Raw genomic sequence first — 19,719 nt, 5'->3', positions numbered from 1 at the left:
TCCCTCTGTAAATAAGTCAAAAGCACCCATCCCACCCTATGTCTGTTGGAGCTTTGCATGTGGCACACATAGCAGGCTGCTCAGTAATCCAAGTGCGAAATGCTGATGATTGGTGGGTCCTAGTCCACCTCCTAGCATGTCAGTCTCCACATCACAAAAACCCTGTTCTTATCATCACCCTTTCTGGCAGTTCTGGGCACAGAAGCCAAAGATGCAATGGATCCTGAAACTGAACTTCCGGTTTCCTTCCAGAGGTGAGTCTTCCAGGTCAGGTTTGGGCCTGGGTCTATAGGCACTGTAATGCTGGAAATTGTATGCAGATGTTTCCTGTTCATTGGAGGCAAGGCAGTTTGTGTTTTAAAATCTCCTTTTATATAAATGGAGGGGAGGCGAAATCAAGTTTGGAACCAAGCGTAGTAACCTCCACCCAAATCCTTCCCCTTGTTTTCTGTTCCGTCTTAGATGAGAGCTCCATGAATGGTGACAGGATAGACTGCGGGCGGAAGGTGCGTGTTGAGAGTGGTTACTTTTCCTTGGAGAAGACCAAGCAAGACTCGAAGTTGGAAGAGCAGCAGCTGCCACCTCCACCATCCCCTCCCAGCCCCAGCACCCCGAATAACAGGTACAGTTACCCCAAATCACCTTTCCAGGAGCACAGCCACCCCTTTCCTTCCCCAGGTACCAGCTCAAACAACCGAATGGTTTCCAGCTTCTCACTGAACTCCCTGGATTCAAAGAGTGCTTACCCCACGTGCAAGGACTCCAGCTGCAGAGACGGGGGAAGGGGAGCAGAAAGAACGGACCTCTCCCTTTCCTTCAAAGCCAGTCGGCAGTACGCCACCCTGGCCGATGTTCCCAAGGCCATTAGGATCAGTAACCGGGAGGCCTTCCAGGTGGAGAGGAAACGGCTGGAGCAGAGGACCCGGGCCCGCAGTCCTGGAAGGGAAGAGGTGGCCCGGCTCTTTGGCAATGAGAGAAGGTAAGGGACCAGTGACTGTTCTGTTTCTTAACTTGTTTGACCATGACCACATGGTGGTGGTTGCTCTGTTAGTAAAGCAGTGGCTGCTGGGACTGACATGTCCCTTCATAGCCCATTGTAGAGGAAATGCTTTATTTGGACAATTAAAGGTATACAAAACTAGGTACTTAACTGGTGATCATCTCTCCTCCTTTGAATCTATTAAATAGACTGGGAGGGAATCTTGATAGAGCCATGCCACTTTTTATCGATCCGATTTCATGGGTCATCCATCCTTAACAGCTCTCTCTTGTCCCCCATCCCCAGCCAAACGTATTTAAGTGAACTCCCAGCTGTCCAAAGCCAGTGCAGAGAGATCCCTCAAATTTGTACCCAGGCTGTCTTTCTGAGCCTCCATTATTTTCCAGACTCTCCCCTTCACTCTAACTTTATATACAGATCATTCCTGTAGCCACTGGAAGTGCTCCTGAAGTGAGCATAGCTAGGACATCCACTCCATGTTAACCAGCAAAGGATGTGATCCCCACCAGTGCCAGTGTGTGTTAGCACACATCACCGATGGTTCTCAGCTGATTCCTCTCTTGGAGTAGTAGGCTGGACGTTCCTCCAGTAAGCTGCCATGTGTTGCTCTGTAGTACCTCCCTTCCCCTTCTCCACCCTAGCTCCAGTGCATGGTGGCAGCTGGCACCATTAATTAGGGTATTTCTATAAACTGTGTTGGGGCCATGTGTGTTATGCAATGGTCTGATGAGCTAAGAGAGGTTTCAAAGTGTCGGTGTTAATCTTGGAGAGAGGAGTTGGCTGCCACCGATGCAGAACTGAGTGGGTGAAAAAACAGCTTAGTGGAGAAGGCTTTGTGTCCAGTGCACACGCTAATTTTTTCTGGGTTTAAGGAGGCCCAGTGGGGAGGGAGGATGAATTTAACTTGCCCTGAAAAAGCTCCATTTATATGATGACTGTAAAGTAAGCCATGAGACAAGGGCAGTGGGCTGGAGGGCTGATTGTTGGTCTGATTTGCTTGCACTTGGGTTCCTGCAGGCATGTTCGCTCTAGCATGATGTCACCAAGCACCTGTGGTTTGCTTTTCATATCCCGTGGAGGACTGTTTTCACGCTGGCCCACAATTAGTGCAGGCATGAAGCTGCACTGCAAAGCACAGCAGCTGCTATTTCACAAGCAACACCGCTTTGCACTCGTGTTTGTTCCTCTTCATTTAAATTTGCAGCTGAACCGTACGTGTGTCTAATCTGTACTCATGCAAGCAGTGTGTAGCTTTGCTGCCTGGCTGTAATCTGGGGTGGAGGATGGGACTCAGAGACAGCAGTATCTTGGCTTTCTTCTCCCACCTGAGGATACAATCCTTTCTGTGTCTGGCAAAAAGGATGCCATGCTTGCCTCTTGGAGACCCTCTTCTGTTACACTGGATGGAGAGAACAGTAATTCTTGGTTTGTGAATTGTAACATATTGGCTCAAGTGTGTGTGTGATCATGTCACCTGCTAGTGGTTGTCTTATAGCAGCGGCTCTCAACCTTTCCAGATGACTGTACCCCTTTCAGGAGTTTGATTTGTCTTGCGTATCCCCGAGTTTCACTTCATTTAAAAACTACTTGCTTACAAAATCAGACATAAAACACAAACGTGTCACAGCTACTAGTACTGCAAAATGTCTTACTTTCTCATTTTACCATATAATTGTAAAATAAATGGATTGGATTATAAATACTATGCTTACGTTTCAGTTTATAGAGCAGTATAAAGAAGTCAGTGTCTATATGAAATCTTAGTTTGTACTGACTGTGTAGCCTTTTGTAAAACTAGGCAAATATCTAGATGATTTGATGTACCTTCTGGAAGACCTCAGCGTACCCCCAGGGGTACACGTACCCCGGCTGAGAACCACTGGCTTATAGAATATTAAAAGGTCGTCTTCTACTGCCAGCTTAATATTTCAGGTACTAGAGGCTTGTGTGTTCGTTTGGTGCTGAAACTCCTCTGAGTCCTAGCCCCAGTGTGATGCCGTATAGCTGAAAGCAGTGATATATGTGCAACTCCTGGATTCAATAGCTTTTTAGAGTAGTTACTTCTGAACAGCTGGTAGTGCCAGTTGGGGCGCTGGTGTGCAAATGCGTGTCCAAGCTGGGGTGTTGGGAGAGGGCATGGAATAGCTGATGAGGGAGACAGGCATAGAGATAACAGATACCTGGGAGAAGAAGGATCTCAGAGCTTCTGCTAGATATTGTCCTTTTTTATTTCATCCCTGCTGATTTCTGGTTGGTGGGGTGGGTTCCTCCTCCTACCAGAGGCCACTGCACCCAGTCCCTTTGTTTCCTGGGCTCCTGAGGCTATTATGCAGCAGCAGGTGATAGAATTTTATTTGCTGTGTCAACATTGGTGAAAACTTTTTCCTATGTTATATCTAGTCGACTTACTGCCTTTATTTGAAGCGACTTTGCTCTGCCTAGGGCGTGGGGGCAGATGAATGTCTCCTGTGCTTTTGCTTTTACTTACGTACTTTAAAAAAAACATGCTTTAATGAACTCCCATCAGCACAGTGGCAGTGACAAGGGTGGGTGTCTTTTGTTTGATTTCTGAGGCTGCTGGAAAAAGATTTAAAATAAACAAGTCTTTTTTGCATTGGCACTCACCATAATTCAGGGGCTGGTGGGCTAATGTCCTGTCAAGCCAGTCTACAGTTTGTCATTACACAGATTGTAACAGTAGCTCACTCAGAAGGGCTTTCTGCGATCAACCTTCCTCACACACCTCTCCCAATGTCCCTACAATTGTTTCCTTTTCCTCCCTGCCTGCAGTCAGGGCTGGAAGAGGGGTGGCGGGGAGGAATTGTCAGCACCAATGGAGAAAGGATTTGTTTGAGCAGTGATGAGGCGGCAGCTTTCCTTCCTCCCCCTCCCTTTTATTTAAAGAAACATTCTCCAGTGGTGTAGGCCCCAAATCTTATGTGTTTAAAAAGTTTTACCAAACCTTCTATAAAGAGAAGCATCTTGATGATTTGTGAAGAGGTGAGTTTTTGAGGGGGGGGAGGAGAAGGTGATGGCACACTCTGACAGGGCACTGTAGGACTGATCTCTTTTCACCTGTGTGTGAAGTCAGCTATAAATAGAGTGAAACTAACAAGTTTCTAGTTTCACAGTTGAGAGGGGAAAAGTAAAATAAATATAAACAAACAGCATAAATGGTCATGGATGGGGAGTAGGTGTTTAAAACACTCCAAGCTTTAATGATCTAAGATGATGATAGTGATAGATTATTGTTCCAAAATATGTAACTTGACAGTTTCCTCCCACAAAGATGGCAGACAAGTGCACGTGAGAATTAAAGGAGAGTGTTTCTCAGACTAGTTGTTAGGGTTAGTGATAATCTCTCCTGCTTTTGGGGGACAGAAAGGGAGCTGTTCCCTTCTCAACAGCATAGCCCTTCCTGGCCATGTGTAGGGCTTCAGTCCTCCTTGGCCAGAAACGTAGTGCTTGGACACTGATAGGATAGAACAGGAGTGGCGAGCCTGAACCTGAGGAGCCAGAATTTACCCATGTACATTGCCAAAGAACCGCAGTAATACGTCAGCAGCCCCCCATCAGTCCCCCTCCCCCCTGGCAGCCCCGCTGATCAGCTCTTCCCCACACCGAGCCTCACTGATCCCAGCTGATTTCATGGCGTTGCAGGAGGCTCGGAGGAGGGGGAGGAGCGAGGCATGGCAGGCTCGGGGGGCCAGTGGTGGTGGGGGTGGAGTGGGCTTGGCGAGCCGTGGTTGAGCAGTGAGCAACCCTCCTCCCCCCAGACATTGAAGTTGGCTGCCTGGTACGCAGCCCTGGGTCGGTGCCTATATCAGGAGGCCGCATATTACTTTGAGAGCCGATTGGTGGAGCCAGAGTGTGCACCGCCTGGGTGAAGAGAAGGGGTTCCAAGAGGGTCATTGGGAGCGGTAGTTGGGAGGAATGCAGTTAATCCATGGCCTTTGAAGAGGTCACGTAAATGAACTTTGTTCCCAGTGGAGATGAATCTAAGTGGTGTGGCGAGGGGTCTTTTTCCCTGAGCAGGGACTCAAGTGTTTCAAATGTTCAGGTGGACTTTGTGGAAAAGAATTGGTTTTAGCTCTTTGACACCAGAATTAAATTTCCCACTCTCTGCTTGGTTGGCTGCTTTTTAATTTGATTACTTAGTTTGCATTTATTAACAATTTTTTCTCTGCATTGAGTCTGTGCCATTGAGGTTGAGCGCTTGTAAAACTCACTTCTCAACTGCAAGTGCCATTTTTTCTTAGGGCTTCAGACCATTTCTGAATGATCCTGTCAGTAACTTTCTACAAGTTACTCCAGCTCATTTTATGCAGTTTACCTAGAATTATTCAACTCTCATGCAGACCCCAGTGAACTGCATCTCTTTGTCAAGCCAATGAAACCAAATGAATTTCTTAATGTTCTGTCATATTCTCAGCTTCTCTCCTCCTCTTTTCTACTGTAGCGACCTCCCCACCTGGTTACCTCCTTATGTCAATCCGCTACAGGTTTTGATGGACAGGTCTGGGTTCTTCTACCTGCCACCCACTCAGCAGGGTGTATCTTCTTTCTTTTTTTCTATGAATTATTTGCAGTGCCTCCACCCCTCCTCGCTCCTTCCTGGCAGGGTCAATCGGGCAGCTTGGGCCGGAAATCTTAACTACAAGATAATCCCCATGTACTTGCCAGATAGTTGGAGACTTCCAAGAAATAACACAAACACAATAAAATTCAACACATATATATTAAACAGGAGACAAATACAACATAACAGGTGAAATGCTATTTTTAGGAAAAGCAGCAGAGAATCCTGTGGCCCTTATAGACTAACAGATCGTTTTGGGAGCGTGAGCTTTCTGGGTGAATACCCACTTCGTCAGACGCAGACGTATTCACCACGAAAGCTCACGCTCCAAAACGTCTGTTTAGTCTTATAAGGTGCCACAGGATTCTCTGCTGCTTTTCACAGGATCCAGACTAACACGTACCCCCTCTGATGCTATTTTAGGGTCACGGGTTGCCACACTGAAAATACCCATGACTTGATGTGTAGCAACATGACTTAATGTCCGTTGGTTTGCATGTTTTGCTGGGGCCCTTGATGACTATAACCACAAAATTCTCTCTGCAGTGTTTTAGCAGTTGTGGCTGACTGGGTTTCAATGCAGCCCAAAGACTCACAAGGTTAGGAGGGAGGTGATAATCCCTTCCACATGGTGTAATATAACAGCAGTTAATCCTCAAACTCTTACTCCCTGGCTTGAGGTCACAGTTCAGGGAGTTGGGGGGGGGGGTCCCCGAAACAAATTCCCTGACTAACTAAAAGCTGGTGCACTCACAAACTGCATGAATGATCCTCAGGTTCGAAGATGATGCTGGATCCCTCAGTCACTGCAGAGGGGCTGCTGTCTGCTGGCAGGGATCCTCCTCAGGCAGGAATCAGGCTGCATCGGTCCCTGGATTTCCCCTTACCACAAAGGGGTGCAGGGCTCAAGGTGTAGGTTATACAACTAAACTAACATCCAAACTGTAGCCTCTTAGCCCAGTCTCCAGTCACACTCCGCAGGCAGCTTCCCTGGACCAGCAGCCAGAGCAGAGCTGACCATGTGGTGACGGGTCTCACCTAGGGAGCTGGAGGGTGAACTCAGCCTGGCTGGGGAAATTTTCCCAGCAAATGCTACAAATTGGGAATCATCTGTAGGGAAGGAAAAACCCAGCTGAGGGATCTTCTATCGGGTCCCTAGAGGCCTGTTCTCGGGGAACCTTGCATGCAGGCCTGAGACTCACCAGCTCCCCACACAGCCAGTCCTGCCCTTTTCCTGGCTGGCTCCAGACTGACTCCAATGTGGCTTCTCCCCTTTCCTGAACTCCCTGGGAGGGGCATCTCACTCCCTACTGATTGCCAGGCAGACTCTGCGTTTGCCTTGGCTCCCCCTCCCTGAGCTGCCAGCAGACAGAGCTCCAGGAATCTAGGTAATCTCCTTGGGGGTTACACACCTATCCACTCCAAGGCTATAGCAACACTAGAGACCAGACAGCAGTACCGATGCAGCTGCGCTGCTGTAAGATGTCTTGTGTAGCCACTCTATGTCGACGGCCCCATCAACATAATTAAACTACCTCAAATGAGCAGGGCCGCCCGGGGGCAGCCTCTCCTCTTAGTAGTCCTGTTTTAAAGACACTCACTCCATTTTTTTTTTTTTTTTTTTATTTTAAGAGATCCTATATGAGTAATATAATTATAGTGAATGTTCAGGACTGTGTTTTAGAAGAATCCTATTGATTGTTTAGACCTAAATTTTAACCTCTGACCCATAGGTGGGGTGGAACTAGGGATTCTGGGGGGACTGTTGCACCCCTTGGCTTGAAGTGGTTTCCATCACATACAGGTTTTACAGTTTGGTTCAGTGGCTCTCCACACTCCCACTATTCAAATTGTTCCAGTACCCCTGCTCTGACCCCTTTACAATTTTCTGTGTCTGGGCGGGTCTGCCATATTCTAAATCTCTTCTTTATAAATATCTAAAGTGAACCCACCTTTCCTGAGAAACTTTCAACAACGCTATTTTGGGGTGTCTCACACATAATCAGTGTGTGAGTTCCCCCTGCTGATGTGCAATGATACATTTGGTGTTTAATGCTATTTCTACATCTCTGCACAGTCCAGCTCGCATTGCCAGTGAACAAAGAGAAGAGGAAGTGAATCCAGGGCCCACAAGCTTGTTCCTTTAGCGCTGGAGACATAGTGAATGGAAAGTATATGTATACAACAGTCATTTGTCCCTGGTACAGGCGACAGCCTGGGTCTGAGTCAAGTACGTAGTGTGGGTTGTGGCTTTTGTTGTTCCACATTCCTTTAGCTGAGTTCTGGGTGGATTTGGTAGCCTTTCTACTCTGTGTTGTTGGAATAGGAGCCCTTGCAGAGATGTTGTGCCCACAGACGCCTGAAAGGCTAGCTGTGCCCACAGATGCCTGAAACGCTAGCTGAGCAAGTGTCTTCCCCAACCAGGTGCAGGAATATGGGCATCTCTCTGGAAACCAGACACAGGAGTGACCAAGCACAAAAAGGGTTTCAAGACAATCGTAGGGAATAAGCCAGGGGTCCAATACACTGAAATGTTGTGTTATATGCAAGTCTTGTGTGTTACCTACCTCTCCCAATGAATCCTTCACCCTCAAACCCAGATGTCTGCTAGGTCAGATGGTAGATATGTGCTAGCAGGCAGCCTCACCCAGTCCTCACTGCCAGGTGCTGTGAGGCTCCACTCAGCTTGAGAGAGAGAGAGACTGGGCTCCCCATAAGATTTTATAACCCCTTTCCTCCTCCAGTGTCTCCCCTATCTGACCTGAGTTCTCTTAGCTGCCACAGAAGCCTCAAGCTGACAGGCCCCGGGACGATCCGCCCGGCGCCCGCCTCAACGGCCACGGAACCCTCAGGCCGCGGGGCGTTCTGCCCAACACGTCTCCTCAGCTGCCCCAGAGCCCTCATGCCTTGGTGTTCCACTCAATGATGCCTGTTCCCTATTCCCAGCTGGCACGGATTCTTCAGGCCTTGCTCTTCCACTCCCTACAGCTCCCTGGACAATTTTTTGTGTGATGGTTCCTAAGGCATCTCCCCACAAATGACACATGCGGGCCATCACTCCCTACTCCCTCAAATACAATCTGTTTTACAAGCTCTTTGGAAGCTGTTTAACCAGCTGGAGGAAGGAAATGATCCTTATCCACATTGCCTTCTGAACTTCCTTATTTATTTCAGCCTCTGCCCTTACTGTCACCAAGCAAGGAGCCTAGAAAGGGAACTTGACCAGCTCCAGGTGGTAATATCTTAATTTATGCCTTGGATGAGATGCTCCTCTAGGGGCTAGATACAGATACAGGATTTACGATAGGCAATTCTCGATATAGCAAAAATCTTACTGCCATCTAGTGAGAGAAGGATTAAAAGTAACTGGACTTCAGATGTGATGACTAACCACACAAGCGCTGCTCCTTGGGTTACCACAGTATCCTCTGAAACCGTGATGTGGGCACTGCTTGTAGCTGGAAGTTTCATGTGGCATTAACTCTCTGTATAGTGTGTGTTCTGTTAGTAATGATAGCACATTCCCCTGCTACTCACGGTGCTGATTTCTGTGGAGCTTTGAGGCCCTCTGATTGGTTTTTGTCCATGCTTGCTTATGATCTTCAGGGTTTTAAAGGAGATTCTTCTTACTGAGGCCTGGTCTACAGTACAGACTTAGGCTGATGTAAGGCACTTACGTTGACCTAATTATATTAATGTCCACATTATAGCCTTGCTCCCACCAATGTAAGTGCCCTACTACACTGACATCATAACTCCAACCTTCACGAGAGGCATAGGGCTTATGTCAATGTATTAAGGGTGACGCAGTGTCCCTGTAGACACAGTGGGTTACTTACATCATTGGCTGTCATTCTTTTCAATTGCTTGGCTCCCTGCTGGAATGTGAAATTGACAAGAAAGCCTGGCTCACAGCTCAGGCTGTCACCTGGGGATGGGTGGGGTTCCCCGCTCCCATCCAAGCTGCCAACTGGGCTCCTCAGCTGCACCAAGGGTCATGGCTCCCTGCTGGGAACCTGGTAGCTCCCAGGCTTCGAGTGCGGAGCAGGGAGCCAAGAGCCCAGGGGGTCAGCCTGGCTCCTGGTCGGGAGCTGCACATGGAGCTGAGAGCTCAGGCTCTCGGCCCCCTGCAGTGTCCCTCTTAAGTCAGTGGAAGCGCTCCTGGTGAGAACGCACACCACTGGCAGTAGTGTGGACATGAACCACCACAGTAAGTTGTAAGTTGACCAAATATAGGTCAACTTAAGTTTGTAGTGTAGACATGCCCCGTGTCCTAAATTCTATCCTCCTCTGATGACAGGAATTGGGACCGGCTATGGAATCATAGTTAGATGTTTGCTGAAATATTTCTCCCTCTTCTCAATAAATCACAGAGCTGCCCTGAAATTGCAGAGGTATTGTACTGATGGATTTCTCTCAAACACCTTCTCTGTGCCTTTGAGTTTTAGAAGTGGGTGTCGTCCCCCTGCAATCCCAATGCATACACCTTTGCTTTGTAAACAGAGGTTACTCACTCCTTCCTTTCATTTTATTTATTTTTTTCTTTGTAACAATCCTCTAATGTTGTGCATCCCTTGGGGTAATTCCCTTTCCTGTCTCTCTGAAACACTCTCACAATCTCTTTTGCAGTTACATAATAAATGCATACAAGAGAACTCTTCCCCATCAAAGAAAATCGTTGTAATTACAGATTTCATTGTCAGCCTTTGTAACGCCCCCTTTACTCAATTCTGTAACTTGTGTTCAGTGACCTGGAACAGATTAATAGCTTGCATGGAGGATGAGCTGCCTAGGACTAGTTTAAGAGTTGAGAGAGTACTGAATGACACCATATCTCTTTAAATACTTCATACCTTCTTTGAAGTTTGGAGCCGATGTTCACAGGGGCCGGTTCTCTTTCAGGTGCCCATGTGTAGCTGTCATCAGCATGGGATGAACAGAGAGAATGGATTAATGTCAGCTCTCTTACATGCTCACCATGTCTTTGTCAGCCACAGCAATACCTGTCTTGAAATGTTTAACCAATGGAGGGAATAATCTAATGATGATAACACTGGGTGTTGTGATTTGGTTGCTGTGATTTCCCTCCCCCCACTTCCCCCCTTTTTGGTAATGAATTCTTGGGATGATTTTGCTTTTATTTATTTATATAGAGAGATATTTCCTCTTCTGTTCATTCATTTTCCAGCCTTGTTTTCTTCCAGGTCTTGTTGCTCTCCACCTTCTCCTCCTGTGTTGCTGTGTGACGTGTCCTTTACTCCGCCTGCTTCGCTACCATCTCATCTCAATCTCAAGCCGTAGACAACTCGATGGTGCAGCCCCTTTCATGAGAAATCAACCTGCTTTTGATTTTGGTTTTTTTGTATTTTTTTTAATTTTCTTCAGAACTTCACCTGAAAGGGAAGAGACAGTGTTAATTCATGGGTCTCTTATTCCATGCTACACTGAGTCCGAGAGAGAAGGCTGGGCTGGTGAAAGGGGCACTGTTGGGTTAAAAATCATGTATGCAAAGAAATTCCCCTTACCTGTTTTACTAAAGACTTCGGCCCCAATCCTGCAGGCTGCATTATAGGAGTGTACCTCTGCACCTCTCTGGGGCTTTAATTGGTCTCTGCAGGGACAGGGTTCCATCCTGCAGCTTTCAGGATTGGGGCCTTAGATGGTTAAAATGGAGTGAGCTATTTCTAAAATCTGATTGATTTAAAAGGATCAGACTGTCCTTACTGATGTTGTCTACGTTTTGCACTTTCTTTATCTTTTCCAGTGAATGCAGACCTAGTAAATTCTTGTTTCTAGTTGATTTCACTGTCTGCTTCTTATGGTCTAGTTCTGTGCTGCATTGTTTGCATTGCAAACACAGCAAGAGAATGTTTATGTTCAAGCCATATTTTACTTTATGAAATTTGGTAAAAACTTTTAAAACCCTAACTGACCTCACAATTTCCCTTTTAAGGGAAGAATCGAAAATAATTGTTGGTAACTAAACAACTTGTTTCTCCTGAATTGGCTGCTGTTTGATGATGCGTGCGTTTGTTTTTTAATCCATGTGTTGCAGATGAACATGAGCTAAACTCAGATTCAAACGCTCCTAAGATTTGTGATTAAGAATTTAAGCCCAATTTGGATCCAAATATTTTGACGAGGCCCCATCTTTCCAGTACATTGAACTTTTAGCAGGGTTCAAAATCAGGGTCTAAATTTTGCAGCTTGGACTCCTCTGTTGCATAGGCTAGTGATGGGTGAATCTCTAAAAAGGTTCCTTGGCTCAGATAAAAGCCTAGAGGTTGATCCTTATCTGTACCTCTTGGCTGTGCAAAATTGTTCTAAAAAATCTCACTACCAGGCCTCTGTGAGAATTACAGTAGTTCCTGTTATGGGGTCGGACAGAATAGCCTTTCATGACATACTAGAGTGCTTCTGATCCCAGCTACAAAAGTGGGCAGTTTTTCCAATCTAAGAAGGCTTGTGGTTCGGGCTTAGGAAGATATTTTGTGTTGCTTCCTTGCTCATCTCATATGAGTACTAAGCAGCAGGGCCTCTCATACAAGACACTGGTCAAGGGGTGACCAGTGTCTTGTATGAGAGGCCCTGCTGCTTAGTACTGCAGTTGGTGATTGGTTGGTGCTGCAGCAAATAACCTTCTTCCATACAGGATATTCAGAGTGGTTTAGACAAAGAGGAAGCCACATGGTTTTGAAATGACAAGAGTGCCATGTTACTGCAGTACTAGCTTTTGATGTTTGTAGACAAGGACAGGAGCAGCACTCTGATGACCAATGCACTAATCTTACAAAAGTGTACACGTGCACTTAATTTATGCATTGTGAATAGTCCTACTAAAAGTCTGTGTGATTACTCACAGGGCATAGCATTAAGCATGTGGGTGAATCTTTGCAGGGTCAGGGCCCTACTGTTTATATTGGGGTTACCAGAACCTATTCTTTTTCCTTTGCGCTCTGAAAATGTTCCTCTCTACATCTGTAAACATTCTCAGTGCGATGCTGTTCTATTCGTTGGTTCGTTACAGAATTGGAGAGTGAAGGGCCGAACACAGAACCAAAGATGCTGAATAGTCTTTGTGGTGCTGAAATGATTGGAGAAGGCTCATTGGGGAAAAACAGTTATTGCTGGTTTAGAAAATGTTTTTATATTTGAAAACAATATTCTGGGGCAAGGAATGTGTGAATTGGGGAGGAGATCGTTGAGACCCTGTTGCATTAAATCATTTGCAAATAGAAGGGGGTGGAGAAGAAAGCAAACAAACCCTACTAATAATATTAAAAATAACTATGTATGGAGGTGGAACAGACTCAGAGCTCAGAAGCTGTGAAAGGTCAGACTGTCCATACAAAATCTGCTACCTCTGGCTGAGGTACCAGAGACCAGAAGAGCACCTTTTCTGTAGTACATGACCAGCAAAGAGTTCACTCTGGCACAAGCAGTTAGTTCTCCTTGGCTGGAAGTCACAGCATTCTGTAATCTTTTCTTATGGCTTCAGAGCCTGCAGGTAAAGTCCTGCCTGTCTAGTTGAGACCTGTTCTTTGTCCTGAATCCCCCATGTTTTGCAGCATACAAGGGGAACTTGAACAAAAAGGCATGAATGCACAGGCACCAAGAGGAACAGTTTTGAAGAGTTCTGTAGAATATAACCCTTGTTGCCGCCACCCTGGGAGAGCCTCTTGCTATATAGGATTCTGTAGTGACTCTCAAAACAATCGCTGCTCTTGCATTAAACAGGCACCGGTTTCCTCTCTCTCTCTCTGTTCCAGGCGGTCCCAGGTAATTGAAAAATTTGAAGCATTAGATATAGAGAATGCAGAGCATATGGAAACCAATGCGTCCGCAGGCCCCTCCCTTTCCAGCGAGACACGTCAGGGCAGGAGCGAGAAGCGGGTTTTCCCCAGGAAACGGGTAAGCCTTTCGTTTCTGAGGTAGGATGAAGGCATCTACCTATGTTCTTGGAGTATGTAGTGTTGGCTGGCAGCTCATATTTAGTGCTCTCCCTAGCACAGCTAGGATTGTCCTTGGCTGCAGGTCCTCACTGGCAAATCTCTGTGCGTGGAGCACAGAATCTAGAGGTTTTGGGAAAGGGGGTGCATGTACCGCAGTGGGCGGGCCTCAAGCACGAGTGAGCAGTGCAGATTGGCCACTCGCTGCCCAGTCTCCTTGCTTTGCTGGTGGGATCAGAGCAGAAGACAAATCACCTTTTTCTCTCTCTCTCCTTCCCTCTGGGAAAGGAAAGGGAGGCATCAGATCTGGCATGGAAAAAACACAGCAGATGACATGAAGTATTAATAAAAAGAAATTAATTAATATAGGTATGTGATCTTGAAAATCCTGTAGCCTAAAGTGAGTTTAGACATACTGGTGCCTGTCTGCCTCGGACTCTATGTCCAGAAGAGCCAAGTGCTTCTAGAAGCACATTAAGAAAACTATGGTGTGAGCTCATTAATTTTAATTATGGAGTCTAAGCAATGTGCACCACTGGGTCTTTGACGTTGCGAGAGATGGGAGTTGCTGTTTTGGGTTGATGTTGTGGTAATCTGGACTAATTCTGTTTTCAGGATTTCACCTCTGAAACTGCAGCAGTAGGAGCCATCCTGGAAGTCTCCGCTTCCCCTTTATCTCCACACCGTAGAGCAAAATCACTGGATAGAAGATCCACTGAGTCCTCTATGACGGTGAGCCCAAGAGGTTTTTTCATTCAATACTAGCGTGTGGGAATGAAGGCATTAGCACGGTGTTCATGGTGTGAATGGAAATGCTACGTCTCTTTCAGATGTTAGCCTTGTGAGAGCTCCTCTGCCATTGCTCTGAACTACCACGGTGGACTTGGGGCCAAATTCAGATCTGGTGTAAACAGCTGCAATTCCATTGACTTGAACCCAATCTGAATTTGGCCCGGAGTATGTTAGAAGCTAGACCTGGAAAAGAGAAATCCTGTAGTTTTATCTAGGCCACCCCCCTGCCAGGGCAGTGGAGAGGCAGAGACCTGGAGAAGGGGTTCGTTTTCCTAAGAGCATTGAACAGATGCAAAAGCTGATTTGGGAACTGACTCCTCATTTCCCTATTTGGCAAACAGTTTTTCTGTGTAATAGTCAGTTACCTGAATGTTATGGTTTGCCATACAGGTGCCATGTGCTTAACTTGACAAATCAAACCAAGCATTGCCAGAAAGGAACACTCTCTTCTTCTGTTTTCACATACTGTGTCATTCCCACCTGAGGTGGCTTACACTGTATCAGACCATTGCAGCAGGTTAATACAATTTCCTGGGTCCCATTCAGTGCTCCAGAATGAGATCATGTGCAAGTTCACCACTCCCATGCAGTCAGATAACACCACTTCAGACTTGGTACATTAAGAAAAATTAACAAATGAACACAGAAGTGTTCTTAAAAGCTTTACTTTGTGCATTTATGCAAAGTAGACATCATAGAAGAAAGCTTGAGAGGAAAGTTTGGAAACTGAAATCTGTAGCTTCCTTCCACTTGCAACAATGTTAGAGATGGACAGTAATACACAAAGCTTCCCCAGAAGTTCTATTCCTTCTGTTTTGCTGTCCAGTAACACAACCCCCTTATGTTTAAAGTAGCTTCACAGGCCTGCATTCCTTGAAAACAAAGGTCTTTATTTACCAGTGGGAGTACAGCATAGTTTTAGAAATAATGATTTTTGCAACACAAAATTTTGGTAAGGCTTTGTATTTCTCTGTGATTCATATGCCAATCAGACTTGAACAAGGTTAGCAGAACAAAATGAGACAACTTCAAGCAGTGCTCTTCCCACCTACTCAGTGTTGTATGCTAGTGGGTGGTATAAATGTACATACTGCTCTGTGCATAAGACCCCTGACCCATTATAAATAAGTGCTACGTGTTTGTCTGCAAACAGCTTTTGTTTGAGCTTTGTGTACAGACATGCACACCCACCCAGCGCGTGCTCACACACAAAGCATTGCATTTATAGATCAGTTTTTACTGTAGGATTTGTACATCTACAAAAACTCTTTATTTTTATACTGTTAGCACTGTTCCCAAGTTACTTAGTATTTGCACAATTCAAGAAACATGTCTTTGTGTTAACCATTTAGTTAAGGCAAGGAATTGCGTAGTCCAATTAGCAGGATATGCACTGTTTTCTGCACCACTTATCCCTTTATTTTGCAACTCCTGCTGTTAAAGTAACAGAAGTTGAACAATTCTGTTACCAACTTCATTCACTCACTGGTTTATTTTCCCCCCTCTTTTATAACTTTGTGATTTCAAGTTTCCCATGAAGACTTGGCTAGTCCTATGGGACTGGGACATTTATTATCAGGCAAGTCTTTCTTCTCAGACGCAGGCTAAGGGTTGCATTCACCCACTTCACCTTTGTTGTCAGGGTTTCTTTGGTTTGTGGCAGATCATTCATGTGTGGATGAAGCACTGGGGTCGAGTCACTTGGGTCCCTCTTAGATCCATGTTCCGTCTGTTTCTTTGTCCCCCTGTCTGTGTGCATCCCTCTATTTGACCTGGTCATCACGGGCCTTCTGGTTCCACCAAGTTCCAGCGTCCGTCTCGTCTGGAGCTCTGGCTCTAGTTCCTTGTACAAAGGCACTGATCCCCCCTCTCCACACTTCTGTGCATGGCATGCAGCAAACACTGGGTGCAGTGACAGATTTCCCTAAGGGTATGTCTACCCTGCAGCTGGGAGTGAGCTTCCTAGCCTTGGGAGACAGACATACATTAGCTCTGCTCAAGCTGGCATGCTAAAATTTAGCAGCATTATGACACAGGCGGCTGCTCAGGCTGGTTGCCGGAATCAGCCCACCCAACCCCCTGGGTGTGAGCTCAGGTGGCTAGCCTGAGCTGCTCTGCCCATGCCACAATACCCACGCTGGTATTTTTAGCATGCTAGTTTGAGCCAAGCTAGTGCTTGTCTGTTTACTTGGGCTGGAGGCTCATTACCAGCTGATGGTTAAAGAGCTCTGTTGTCTTCTCTCATTCTGGGTCAATGTTTCAATGAAACCCCTTCTTCTGCCTTGAAATATGGTTCTGTTATAGATGAGGCAGCTTAATAGCATCTTCTTGCTACCGTGGCTTTTAAATCCTTAGCTTCACTAAGTTTAAAGTAAGACCTCTAGCAGACTTCGAAGGTTTGCTAAGCAGATATCTTACCCTACTTTAATAAAAGATTCTTCCCTAGGAGTGTTATTTGCTATGGTGCAAGGGGAGGGGTCAATTGCCGCCGCCCCCTCTGAACCCCAGACTTTTCATAGCTCTGTATGGTCCACCCAATGTTGCCGGATATAATAAAATATAATCACACACAGCGTTCTAGAGGCTGACAGAACTTTGCCCCTCCCAGATTTTTTCTGTAATAATGACCCTGCCCTTCACTTTCAACTTTTTACAGCAAGTATTCAGCCCTTGAAAGTCTGTAACATCTTCACTAGTTATGCTTTCCTTTGCAAAATGCTTGGTTGGGAACAAATGAACATGGATCCAAAATACATTTTCTTCGTAGCAGTAGAGAGCTCTCTTCAACTTTCCATGGGTGATCATGAAGCTCTCCTCTCTAGTCTTTGTCTGCAGAGAGGCTGTGGCTCACCAGGACCACTGGTGGTCTGATCAGAACATCTTCTCTCACAAAGGAATCTGCTGTTTCCTTAGGTTAACCAATCATACAATAAAGGTGCTGCAGCTCACATAGCTTAGTGAGCTTGGTTTCTGGAAGCTCTGGATACTCAACACTGTCTCTTACCTGTGCCAAATCCATGCAGCATTCAAGGCTGCCTTTTCAACAGGTATTATCTGTTAGCGTCCAGTGGGCATATCCCACCTGGTCATGCTATTGCAAATGCAGGATGGTTCTAGCCATTGGTGAATCTCTTTCCTGTCTTCTCCTTGGATTCTGTAGTGTTTCTGGAGCAGTGTTCGGGTATTATTCCCTGGGTTTTGTGATGCCGAACTGGGCACTCTACTCCTTAAGGACATTCTCACTTGGGGGACAAACTGGATTTAATAAATTTCTGTTTAGATTTCCTTTCTCCCATGTTTAGAGCTTCCTTTGCCATTGCCAATAGATTTGTGCTAGTTCATTTAAACCTGGCTTCTCCTCCTCCTCCTCCTCCTCCACTCCCACCTGCTCCTCTTACTTGATCCTGCTGTGAGGTTTCAAAGCCGCAATGCTTGGCTTCCGTCACTTTCATGACAACAGGTTGTGATGTCCTAAAAACAGGATCATATCTTGCCTGCAGGCTGAAGCTGAAGGAGGAGCTGATCAGCGAGGGAGGGAAAATACTTCCACCACCTACATTAATATGAGATAAACAGGATGCGAAATAAGAAACTTTCAGCTCACATCTGTGTGGATAAGTCCCCTCTTCAGAGTTAAAGGCTGTTCTTTTAGCCACAGCCTACTGTTAAATCCACTTATAAGGAAATCTGACCAGGGTTCCATATGGGGTTACGAGATGTTGGTACTCCTTTCATGCAAACCTCGAAGGTATTTCACAGCCTCGTAAATAGGAACTCGGCCTTATGTTGATACGCACTGTACCACATGATTGCCAGCTGCCAGCTATGCCGGGCAGAGTTTATAAATAGAGGCAGAGAAGCAGGGAGTGAGGGCAAGGAGGCTTTGTGGATGGGAGACTAATGAAGAGCCACAAGGATAAGGTAGGCCCGGGCTTTCTGATTGTGCCAGCAAACTCCAGGGTTTGGTACCTAAGAGCTAATTGGGGGGGCAGGGCCCTTAGAATCTGCCTTGCTTTGGAGAAAAATCTCCTTCCCCGTCACATCAGCGAAAGCTGCGGAGTCATGGATGTCGCTCCCCAGGTCTTGTGTGCAGTGCCTAGAGCTGAGCAATAATATGGCACTCTGGTATGCACAAGGGAGGCGATGCTCTGCCTCTCCCTGCTCCCATGGGGCATATCTGGGATCGCTGCTGGCACCACTTTGGTGTGAAACAATGGAGAAACCCAACAAGATGTTCTGGATAAATAGGCTGGACTCCATGTTGGCGGCATCTTCTCTCCCCTCATCCCTCCAATCATCTTCCTGCTCCAGTAGCATAGACTAATCATATGGGGTCTGGCCAGTGTGAAGCAAAAGCTGGATCTTGGGTGATGGGAGGGGGTAGAAGTGGAACTTCTTCAGCATGTTTCTGCTGGCTGTGTGCGGCTGCTGTCGGGGAAACTTGCGCTTTGCTGAACTCTGCCCTTGCCCCCAATCTCTGCCTACTCAGGCAGCGCAAGGACTAGCACAGACACCTCCCCAACCCTCTTTTTACACTTAAATGGCAAAACTCCAACAAATCCTTGAGCAGGAGGCACCTGGTTCCTGCTCTTCTAGCCATGGTGGCTGTTTCCTTGTTTAGGGGAACTTTAGAATCAGAGAAGATTAAGTTTGGAAGAGACCTCAGGAGGTCATCTAGTCCAACCCCCTGCTCAAAGCAGGATCAACCCCAACTAAATCATCCCAGCCAGGGCTTTGTCAAGCCAGGCCTTAAAAACTTTATTTGATTGGATTGCCAATCCCTGAAACCAAAGCCTGATTGGACCCTGCTTGCTGGTCAATGTCCGTGAGGATGTTGAGCTTTGCCCAACTAGTCTGCATTTGGAGATCTCCCATCTGCTTGCTTTCCCCCCGAGAGACGATGAATTTCCATCTGCCTCACATCTGATGCCCTCCCCCACACCCCACCAGCCAGTTTCCTTGGCTTATTTTTTGCTCTCTGTTTTGATGACTCCTCCCTGCCCAGCCACTGCTGCACTCTGTTTTGTAGGCTTTGGGTGCCTTGGAGGAGGAAGTAGGACAGCTGTGCAGTCACCATTAAAACACCTGGTTAGTCAGTGGCTCCTTGTGCTGCTGTATGTCTGAGCAAGCGGGGACCGGAGAATAGCTTCTCCGGCCAGCCATCTTGGGAACCTGACAGCTTTTCCTTACCTCTCTTCTTACTAGCCATCCTGTCTTATGAAGGGGACTCTGTAAGAAATGGCAGCAGGGCACATGTGTTCCCCTGCAAAATACCTTCTGCATAGACTCTTAGGTCAGAAGGGACCAATATGATCATCTAGTCTGACCTCCTGCACAAGGCAGGCCACAAAACCCTACCCATACACATTTATAACAACCCCGAACCCATGACTGAGTTA

At 46.5% G+C, this 19,719-nt stretch overlaps 1 protein-coding gene across 9 annotated transcripts in view; it reads left to right on the top strand.

Moving 5' to 3' along the window:
* The window catches only part of MPRIP (myosin phosphatase Rho interacting protein), a 166,923-nt gene that overhangs the window by 108,088 nt on the left and 39,116 nt on the right, over positions 1-19,719 (top strand). For 4 of the 9 annotated variants that reach the window (XM_032762711.2, XM_032762708.2, XM_032762707.2 and 1 more), the window contains exons 7-9: positions 463-622; positions 13,349-13,490; positions 14,144-14,260. In XM_032762711.2, the coding sequence (XP_032618602.1) occupies positions 463-622; positions 13,349-13,490; positions 14,144-14,260 (419 nt within the window). Of the gene's footprint in view, positions 1-462; positions 980-13,348; positions 13,491-14,143; positions 14,261-19,719 lie in introns of all 9 variants that reach the window. The other 5 variants (XM_032762702.2, XM_032762701.2, XM_032762703.2 and 2 more) reach the window with 2 other exon arrangements.

The sequence above is a fragment of the Chelonoidis abingdonii genome, chromosome 9 (assembly GCF_003597395.2).
Source record: "Chelonoidis abingdonii isolate Lonesome George chromosome 9, CheloAbing_2.0, whole genome shotgun sequence".
In the NCBI taxonomy this organism is placed as follows: Eukaryota; Metazoa; Chordata; order Testudines; family Testudinidae; genus Chelonoidis; species Chelonoidis abingdonii.
This window is presented reverse-complemented; position numbering and strand designations above follow the sequence as displayed.